This window comes from Trachurus japonicus, chromosome 22 (genome assembly GCF_045865225.1).
Source record: "Trachurus japonicus isolate A0001 chromosome 22, Traja_1.0".
Classification (NCBI taxonomy): domain Eukaryota; kingdom Metazoa; phylum Chordata; class Actinopteri; order Carangiformes; family Carangidae; genus Trachurus; species Trachurus japonicus.
The window spans coordinates 15,509,170-15,520,320 of NC_140928.1; the positions used below are offsets into that span (position 1 = coordinate 15,509,170).

An 11,151-nucleotide genomic window follows, 5' to 3' on the forward strand; every position below is an offset into this window, starting at 1 on the left:
GCAGATGACATTATTTGCTTGGTTATCTGCTGGGGGCCAAAAACGAGAACCTCGGTTTTGTTGTCATTCAGCTGAAGAAAATTTTGCGACATCCAGTTTTTGACGGCAGTGATACAATCTAGTAAAGCACTCAACTTCCCAGGGTCAGTGGCGTTTACGGGCAGGTACAGCTGAGTGTCGTCAGCATAAAAATGGAAAGACACGTCATATTTTTGTATTATGAGATGGGCTACTGTTATCTTGACAGCACAATGGGAAAAGGACAGTTTGATCCACGTGCTGCGACAAGTGTCTGGTGGTCAGTGTCCTGCTGTTTCCTACTAAGCCTATTATGTACACTTTTCACTTAAAAAAAAGAAAAAAAGGGTTTACATAACCAAGGTCCGTCTTTACCTTTAGGTAACCAAATCGCATATAAAGGATTGGATATGACATGTAATTTCCCACATGTGAAGTGACGGATTACGCATGAAGGATTAGCCATGACATGTAATTTCCCACATGATAACGTGCTTTAAATCTGTGACAGAGGCTGCTGTTCAGATCCCAAATTTTTCCTCAGTTTTCTTCCTTAGCCAAATAATCTATTCATGGGTTGGCTCGTCCCTCGGTCCAACATACTTGTTATTTTGTCAACATTTGCATACACACTGGCATCTGTTGCCCAGTGGGGCAGGCTGAGTCATATGATTACAGTTCAGCTGGTGGAAGCCAGCTACAGCTTCACTGCTCACTGTCTTTGTCTCCCTCTTGCTCTCCTCATTTCACCCTCCTCTGCTTCTTCACGTCAAAAAACAACAACAAAAAAACCTCCCTCTGATTCCATCATTAATATAAACAAAAAAAGAAAAACCATCCTCCCTCATCTTGCCTGTTTGTGACGACACAGGTTCTACGTTTCCACGAGAGTGGTAACATCACTAGTACAGAAGGTCATGTCCTAAACATGAAAGCATCAGGGTGTGTTAATAAGTGCAAATTGTACTCTACACACTGTGCTTCCATCTACTGAACACAGTCACTGTACAAAGAACACGTAGTAATGTGGTTTGTTATTATAGTAATAAGAAATACAAAGATTGCCTGAAACTGATGCTCAAAAACATATTTCTTTGTCCTCACAACAGGAGGAAAAGCATTGTGCTATTATAAGTCACTTCTGCATGTGACAGCCTGTTATGTGTTATGTATTCATTTTGTGGCCTTCAATTTGTTGGTGTTTGGTGCCCCCATGTGGTGGCTTAGATACATTGTCAGAGTACACACAATTATTTGAATTACAAATGTGTTTACTATGAATATATTTCTGTGACACAGAGCAGCTAGACTCTGTCCAACCTGTGTGTCAGTTGATTTTAGAGTAAAATGATTATATAGTTATATATGGAACTGTGGTTCCAATCTCACCAAATATCAAACAATCATGATAGAAATTAGAAAAGCTAATTTAACATGCTTTCAGACGTAAGCAAACAACAGAAAGAAGAATTACTAAGAGCATAATGTAGTTGTTGCATCCCTCAAGCATTACTGTCACTGACTCTTTGTCCAAGCACGAACTTTGGGCAAAATAATTGTTTTATTCTTTTTTTTCTTTTACAATGTGTATCACCACCTTTTCTCAGTTGCTGTAGTTTGTTGTAAGTTTTTCTAATTGTTTTCTAATTGTTCTAAAAAGTGTTGAATTATCAAAGTAATAGAATCTACTGAGTCTAAACCGCCAGTGCTGAGAAGGGTTTGTGATTTAGATGCACTGGGTGACCTCTGCTGGACAAAATCTGGTATTGCTGACAAAAGATTTAAGTCCAGGTGTGTTGATGAACCACAACATCCAGGTGCAGCTGAAACAGCTCTCTGGACCCCTGTGAGACATTAAACCATGAAACCTTAAATTCCTGTGTTTGTGTTGCTGTCTCCTTGCAGGTTGTGGGCATCTTCGCTGGCTTTGGGCTGCTCCTGCTGGTTGCCTCCCCCTTCCTCCTTCTGGCCACTCCCATTGTCCTGTGCTGCAAGTGCAAGTGCAGCAAAGGCGATGACGACCCGTTGCCAACTTAAACACGCCACAAGGGCTGGAGTGGAGAGCCGCTCTGAGGATGGGCCATCTTTTTGTCCTTTTCACCCCCCATCCCCTCTCCCCTTTACATTCTGTTCTCCCCAGCAGCTTTGAGTACTTCATTTTTTGGGCTGAGCCTGCACCAGCCCCCCTGCCCCCCCGGTCGCTTCGGGATCCATCGCTCTGCATGAGAGAGGCATGGCAGAAAAGCGACCCTACACCTTTGGCCTGAAGAGAGGTGCAGGGTCAAAGGACAGAGGAGGTCGGACTTGTTCAAGGACCACTGTGTCTGTGTGTGTAAGACGTTGGCGGTTGGGGATGTGAAGGAGGACTGGGCCACTTTTCCGTGGCCTTACTGTGGGTTACTGTGGTGTGGTATTGTGGCGGATCATTAAGGGGGAAAAAATAAATGTTAAGAAATGCTTTTTCTTGTATGGACAATATCATGCAGGAGCCACCTTATAACATTTTTTAAACTTTTTTTTTGGGCCATGTTTTGTCGGTTTGTCGTACGCAACAAAAGCTTTTTTTTTCCCACCACCACACCTGATGTAGCTCTACAGATTCAGTCAGTAGCATTAGAGTCGCACCACGCATGTTTGGTGTTCACTCGCTTTGCACACGGGACATGATGTCGCCGTCATGTTCACGACTGAGGTAGAGATGGGAGGCTGTTGTCACTCTCAACTCAATGTACAGCACGTCCTCTTGATGATGTCAATGTTTTATAACCTGTCGCTTTTAATAGAACTGTGCTCAGAGTAGTGTCTATGTGTTGTACTTTTGAGTGTTTTCCAAACTGTAAGGTACACCTGTTCAAGGGGAGTACCACTCAAATCTTATTTTCTGTGGTCATGTGACAAGGAGAACTAGTTTTGTTACCTATCAGCTTATGTTTTTTTTTTTGTTTTTTTTAGCCAAATGTTCTTTTTATAGCTATTTCTGCCATTTTTCCTAATTGGTTCTCTTCAGCACACCTCCAGATGTTGTACATTGGAGTCATCTTTGTAAGAAAGAGAATGTGTCCGCAGATGTTACAGATTTCATTATCCTATATACACACACGATTTCCCAAATTGAGTGGTGCTCCCCTTTAGGTTTAGCAGTAAGTTGAAGTCTATCAGAGGACTTTGTACCCACATGTTGTGGAACCATTTTAATACTTCACTAAAAAGAGATGTCACACCTGTAATTCTCAGTCCCCAGGTGGTGGTTTAGCCAAATAGAAATGAATAGCCTTAAATTGAGAATAGCCAAAATCAGGCATTTCCCCCCTGTGCTTTAAAAAAAAGAGTTCAGTCAAAATCCAAATAATCCCAGGGAAAGCATGTTTAAAGGCATTTTTCAAGCATAACAGACAGTCAGTGAAGCCCTTTATATTCAGATGATTCTATGATGTCATCCATATGCCACACTGTTAATAGCCATACTGTAAAAAAAAAAAGAAGTAAAAACAAAAACAACCGTCCTGATGTTTCGTGTCACCTAGGGCCTGTACGTCCTAGGCCTCGTAGAGCAGGAGTGTTGATCAGCATCCATCCAACCATTTGAAACTGAACTCAGATCAGATCTCCCTACTCTTTGAGCCTTGGCCCAAATTGCAAACTTGCATACGTTAGTGGTCCGAGTGTCGATGTTTCGTTTTTGTTGGTTGGTTAGACCTCCAACAAGAAGCAGCTATTCCGTGCAGGGATGTCAGAAAAAAAAGAGAAAAAAAAGCCTATAGAGTAAATATAAAAGAATGTTCTATTTCTGGGCACAATTGTGAAGCTGCTCTCTACTATATCACTTTATCTATGCAAGTTTGTACATTACCATTCGTAAAAGGCTATCGATCGGTCATAATCAATGTAACCTGTGTGGCAAAAGCTGCCGAATGTCACTATACATGTGCATATCATGGCTTTTATTTAATCAGGGAATTGTTCAGAAACTATCCATTAACTTTCATCATCTGTGTTGCTCTTCTCTTGTCTTTTTGTGATATTTTAAGGTTGCTAGTTTGAGATTCTGGACAGAATTTGGTCATTTTCCATCCATTGATGTCAGATTTTTGTTTTTATTGCCGTAAAAAGTAACAGAAAAGAGAAGGTGAAACAATTTAGTCAGTGAACTGATTATTAAGTCTACCATGCAAAGCCATTTCAGTGTTCTCGAAAAGCCATTTCCTTTATCTGTTTTCCTGGTGGGACTCACCAGTGTTCATGTAGCATTTCATGAGAAGTGTGGCTACAGTTACCATACAAAGTGGTCGACAGATAACAACAGTAGCTAATCGAAGCTAAACAGTAGCTATTCATCTGCAACTCACTTCTGTTCTCATAAACTTATCATAACCCTTGTTGTCAGTAGCCTTACATTTTGAGTACCTTACCTGTAGCCTGTGTTGCTTTCACTGACCTCACTTGCCATATTGAGCATGATAATTGGATATCAAAGCAGCCAGTCCAGTTTTCTACCTTTTAAAGTTTAGTTCCTGAACCCTAAAATAGTTTAATTTCAGAAGCTTTTGTTGTTTTCATGACAATCGTGCCAAGCAGATTTCCTGAAGGGATGAGGAAACATAGCTGTCTACTGTTTGTGCATTTTGACCATGTATTTGTAATGTATTAACAGTTTTTACAGGGTGGAAAATATTTAATGCTTCTTTTATGTAAGCGCTGCACTGTATATGGGTTTCATTGTTTTACTTACTTGATATGATCTGTGGTGTGTGTGGTTATGGTGCCTGCTGTGTTAAATGGAGAAGTTTAGCAGCTGAAAACAACATCAACCCAACAGATAAAGTCAAGAGATAAAAGAGATTTGCATTGTTACTTTGAAAGGGTTTTCGCAGTTTAATCTTTCAGGGGTCTGTTTTAGGATTAGGATAAGTAACGATTTTCAAAAATATTCATTTAAACACACAAAAATGTCATCAAGGGTTTTGAGCAGGCACAAGCTAAAATCAGTCAAATAAAATCATGGCCACTTCCATTTTTTCACACAACATTTTTCTTTACTTTGTTTGCTGGCACCACTCAACAGGTAGATGCTGTATTATGCAACTCTAAGGCCAGAACAGGTTTGTCAGGGCTCCATATAAAGGTTTATAAAAAATAAAATAAAATAAAAAATCACCTAACATCAGCGCAGGAGTTAAATGTTTCTGATATTTGGCCCGTGAATGAGACAGAAGGTAAAATGTTATTTTACAAAGACTCCAGATCCACTTTGCAGCTAACCTAAAGATCAAGTTTGGTTACAAGCAGCAATTTATATTTTATAACCTGTTGTGTCAAGAGATGAAGCTGCATGATTTTTCTCTGACTTCTACCTGTTAAATATTAATATATTGTAGCCTCTAAAGATCTTTGGAATGGTAGCGTTGTCACCCTTTCGCCCAGCTGTCTAATTTCTTTTCTTTTCTTTTCTTTTCTTTTTTTTGAAAATATGTTTTGACGTACAATGTGTCAGCCTTCCTCCATTCAGCAGGTTGGTTTCATGAGTCTGTTACTTTTCTGTTGTTTTTTTATTTTTAATATGCCTGTGTTACACCATAGTTGTTGTATTTGCGTTATCTTTTTAAAATACAGAATTCTTCAGGCCCGATCGGTCAGTTCAAGTTCAGTCGGTCACCTCGGTTAGTGGATCGAAAATGCTGTCTGTACACACGACTCCTGTGTTTAGAGATGGTAAACAATGTCTCTAGTTTAATCAGTAATTGAAAGTTAATTGACGTGGGTGATAACAATGAAATCGACATTGTAAAATGACATCTGGATCGGTTCTGTACAACTTTAGACTCAGCATCTCAGTATATCTACAGTTCCACTAACACTGTGACACCAGGTATTAAAGGTTGTTGTTTTTTGTGATTATTCTCTCTTCATTTTTACATTCACACTGATATTTATCAGTGTGTGAAATGGCTCTCTCTGCTGTTGAAAGTCTATATATGCATGACTCTTTTATCAAATAAACACAAGATTACAGTATTATTATATACAGCCTACAAAAAGAAACTCAACATGAACTGAATAGAAAAAGAAAAACTTAAAGTTCGAAGTGCAGTTTTGAGCTGTGTAGTCTTTATTCTACAAAATGACAAAACACTATTCTCCCCTGATAATTGCAGAATAATAGATAAATAATAATAATAGATAATCAACAATAAATGGAGACAAGCAAGGCAATTCCTCATCACAAAAGAAAAAGTGATGTCAAAGGAGCATGTAATTTGTTTTTCATTTTTAAATTGTACTCATCCTCCTAATTAAGAACTTGAGTGATACAGTAAGTTTCTGAACCAGAGGAGGCGTGTTTGTCGTTCTCTGCTCTTAACAATGACCCTTTGTTGAAAATATCCACATGCTCTTATCCAGTCTTTGTTTTGCTTGTGTCAAGCATCCTTCCTTCACATTCATGGCAGCTCTGTCTGTAATGTCTGTTCCATGGCAGCTCTGTCTGTTCATCAGACATGTGTCAGCCTTTTGTTAAGGTCTGCCAAAGAACAGGTTGTTCTCTCCCTCTCTCTGCCTTTGTGTCTATTTCCTGCCAGATGCTGGATTGGGAGCATTAACAAGACAACCCTGAAAATGAAAGTGCAAACGCTCGGTGATATATCATCCCTCACCAGCTGTTCTCTGTTTGGAAGTCTCTCCACCAATCACTGGGCAGGACCACAGGAAGTTACCATCTGTGGGCGCCATGGTGACAGGGTTTGTGGATGGGCGTTGAAGCTGATGTGTTATCTGGAGCAAATGAAGTATGATACAGGGGCAGGGAGAGCGAGAGAGAGAGGGAGGGAGAGAGAGCCAGGAGGTGCAGGGAGGGGAAATGGGAGAGATGGACAGAGACAGGGAGGAGTGATGTCGCCTGGAAGACAAAGAGCTGAACCTCAGAGAAACAGGAGACGCAGAGCCAAGCTGTAATGCTGGGAGAGGGATGGATGAAAAGAGATGAGACAAGGCCTTTGCACCTGCTCTGTATAGAACACAAGGTTCTGCTATCACACGAGTGCTGGCTGCAGGCCGATCAGGCTGCTCCGCTCCGGCTTTACCTTCCAACACCCCGCTGCCAACTTGTCCTCCTGCTCCCTATCAGCATCCTCTCCTCCGCTGCTGTGCACCTCCAAACCCAACAACAAACTCTTAACTACCAGCCCATATACCATGCCACTGCTAAAGGAGAATCTATGCAGCAGTTACTACTACTTCTCTACTACTATTTATATCATTTACTTGTGTCCAATGAGCCTCAGCAAGACACAATCATCCAGTATACAAGAAAAGAAGCAAAGATGACAGAAAAGTCTGAAATATGAACAACCAAAATGTATTTGTCTTTGGAAGTTTCTTACCGATGGATTCATCTTGCAACTTCCTGTCTGGTTTTTCAAGACCCAGGTTTGCAATGAATGATCTAGTCTCTGGAAGACATAAAAAAAGAAGAAGAATAAATTCAGTGGCAGTTGACACCTTCACAAAAACACTTAACATGAAATATACTACACACTTTAGATATCTCATAGTTGTCAGTTATTGTCATCTATATTACTGTACATCTTTTCCACTAAAACTTCTACTAGTACAGGATTACGTATCCTATTAAAAGTGTTTTGTTTTTTTTCTTCATTAGGGTCCTGCCTTTTAACCTCATTGGATGGTTGTCTTCTCATTTATCCTTTATCTAAATATCTTATTGATAGAAGTGTCCTCATTTTCCCATGTTGCATGACCAGAGCTCGGCAGTGAGAGACGTCTTACACAGATTCACATGGGTATCATGTACCATTATGACTCTGTAGTGATGCTGTAAGGGATATTAAGATCCACTTGATGGGAAACAGTGAATCTGTTTGCCAGCAGAGGGAACCAGAGTGCTGCAAAAAAACAGCACAGCCTGTGTGTCAGTAATGATGCACACATCGGTTTTATAAATACACCCAACACTGAGAAGTGACACATTGAGTGAAGGATGATTAAGATGTAGATCTACTTTCAGCTTTAGTAAGTTTCAGTCTGTTTTCTTTCTTTTACGTGTTTTTAACGGCTGCACAGTTATCAGGTAGCCACTGGACAGACCAGAGATTCATCAGCAGTGTATGATTCAGAACACTTAGAGCCTCAGTCCACCACATCATTATACAACTGTGATTTCTGACCCACTGAGCACTGCTTCCTGCTCTCTCTCCTCGGCCCTGACATCTTACAGTGACAGGCGTGTGTGTGTGCACCTACCGCGGAACGAGTGGACTAAACACACATTGACATTTAAAGCTAAGAGCTCCTTGCCAGCTCTCAGTGGGGGTTAAGGGTTAATAATAGGCATGTGCATTTGCTCATACTTGCACACACAGCACAAAGGACTCTTAATTGCAACCAGGGGCCATTGAACATCAGCCAGTTACTGACATAAGATGACAGGGTCCTCTCCCTCTGATCTATTTTATCCCAGCATGTAGTAGTACTGCTCTTTGTCCCTTAAGCCTGTGACACCTATTAGCGCTCATTAGCTTCCTGTGGTTCAGCGAGACTGTGCTCTGGTCTGTCAAATCAACAACAAAGGATGGACTATGTTTGTTGCTGTTGTTCGAACAATCACTCACTCAGATTGTGACTTGAAAAAAGTCCATTTATAGCAAATTGCTGTCGGCAGCATGAACTTTACTTTATGAACATACTAGCAAGATATATCGTCATAGTAAAGGAACAGTTCAACACTTGAGAGAATACATTCATATTCTTGCAAGTGTTGGATGAGAATTGACGCCACTAATGTCTCTGCCTGTGCCCATGGGCTTAGCTTAAAAAACAAAAAAATGGGGCGGGGGTGTGTTATGGTTCAGTTGTACTGAACGCTTGCAAAGCTCAGTAGTCGACACTGTATATTTGGTTTGTTTAATCTGATAAAAATTTAAATGTCTTCCTGGAATTTTAGAGAATCACTCAAGTCACTGCTGTTTGTCGACCAAAAAAATAGATAATGTCCAAAATCAGTCCCTGAATCACAACTCCCTATATAACTTACACTCTGTAGTTTACTCAATAGTCAATGAAATTTCCAACAACAGTTTGTTTCATCACTGGGGCAGTGATGAAATAAGTGACAAGGAGTTTGTTAGTAAAAAATAATGTAAACGCAACATGTCCACCCAAGCCGGTGCATATTCTCATTTGCCATGGTCATAGTATTTCAAAGGAGGTTAAATCGAAAGCAGTTGCTTTCGATTTAACCTCCTTTGAAATGTCCACCCAACTATACTGTAACTGTAACTCAGACAAAAAAACTATGTTCATATTAAGCCTTTTTGTGTGGAGTTAGCATGTTCTCCTTGTGCCTGTGTGGGTTCTCTGGCCTCCTCCCAAAGTCCAAAGACATGCACAAGTGAGGTTGTTTGTCTCCACATGTCTGTGACAACCTGTCCACAATATGTTAGCTCCAAGACTCTCTAAGAATAAGAGGTATAGCTGATGGATTGATGGCGAAGTGTTGTAACTTCTTCAAGACGTATCCTGTAGGTTAATAAAGCGCTGTCACTCCTTGTTCATTTTCACAAGAGGCTTCTCCTCAGTAACAGACTGATTCACATCACACTCCATCACATCTTCCATCCCCTCTCTCTCGCCTTCATGCGTCATCACATACCTCTTGTCCCATAACAGTTGCTTGACCCTCTTTCCACTTTTGCCCCTCAATCAAACTGAGCGCACTTCTTCTTCCACTTCTCTATGCGATTGCCTTCCCTGCTCCACTCGCCTCCTGCGTCTTTCCCCACTCTCCTGCCTTTCTGTCAATTTTATCTACAGTAGGAGAAGTTTGCCTGGGGTCAATCACCTGAGCCTCCTCACCTGGCCTCTGACAGGCCCGTTGGGATGGCAGGCCCGCTTGGTGAGGATTATGGTTGTGGAGGGCCGCGGGGAAAGTAACAAACTCTGTTTTCTGTCACGATGACATACCTGAGAACAGCACACACCTCGGGGATTTGGCTCGCAATGAGCGCATAGTCAAATACAAATAGGCTGTCGCTGATTACGATATTGCCTGGTGTAAAGAGAACTGCAGGGAAATCACACAAAAATACTCTCAAATTCAGTTTACATTTAATTGGGAAAGAAACTTTTTCTTTGATGCAGCGTGCTAATTGATTTTTTTTTTTTTTTTTTTTTTACCACCCGAGGCTACAGTACAAAAAAATATATTTCATCTGTGGATCTAACATGAAGTTTGTGAAATGGAGCTGGATCCATTTCCAGCCCACTGCTCTTTATACCGTGTCAGTCATGTGTCTTTTAGTCGCTGGCAGTTGATCGGTGTTTGATCAGTGGAACTGGAACCATCAGCTATCAGAGATGACGTACTGTACTGAGCCCCCACTGCTCCCACCATCACCACAGCTTCCAGCCACACACCTGTTCCCTCAGCCTGCTCTATCCCTCCCTCTCTCACACACACATGAACACACTGTGCCTGTGGTTTCAACTTGGCTTTTTCTCATTAAAGACTCAGTGAAATTTGACAGGTTTTGACAGCGGAGGTTTCCACATAGATCTTGCCGTGGTGACAGATATCCGACAGCTTGATGATAACTGCTGCCTTATTGCAGAAACACACTTGTCCCTCATGGCTGATGACAATAGGTAGCTCTGAGTGATGGATGGGAGTGATGAAAAGTTACATAGCTGGAACAAGAGGGAAGTGTGCATGCTGGGACAAAAACAAGATTGGGATTGGGAACTTGTATGAGTTCACAATTGAAAAACACTGGTTTAAAGGGATAGTTCACCCAAAATTCAAATTTCTACTCACCCTCATGTTGACTAAGGGCTGGGAGAAGTTTCAGAGTCCTCCGTGCCTTCTCTGAGTTACAGCAGGGCTCCGTGCAGCACTGCATGTCCATATGACGGTTGCGAACGGAGCTCACTTTTCTTCGTCCAAAAAGACACACCAAAAAACATCCAAATACCTCCATAGTGCTCATCTGTAATGTCCCTCTTGTATTAAAGCCCCAACATGAGAAATTGTTCCGAAAAAAAATTAAATAAGTATATGTTTACGCTTGTTTGTAGCTGAAGCTGTGTCTTTTTGGACGAAGAAAAGTGAGCTCCGTTCACAAC

The 11,151-nt window shown here is 41.1% G+C and overlaps 1 protein-coding gene across 2 annotated transcripts in view; it reads left to right on the forward strand.

Annotated features, from left to right (window-relative positions):
- Positions 1-5,910, forward strand: part of rnf144aa (ring finger protein 144aa) — a 32,993-nt gene extending 27,083 nt beyond the window's left edge. For both annotated transcript variants that reach the window (XM_085768453.1, XM_085768452.1), the window contains one exon: positions 1,924-5,910. In XM_085768453.1, the coding sequence (XP_085624579.1) occupies positions 1,924-2,055 (132 nt within the window). In that variant the 3' untranslated portion in view covers positions 2,056-5,910. The remainder of the gene's footprint in view (positions 1-1,923) is intronic.
- The last annotated feature ends 5,241 nt before the right edge of the window (positions 5,911-11,151 follow it).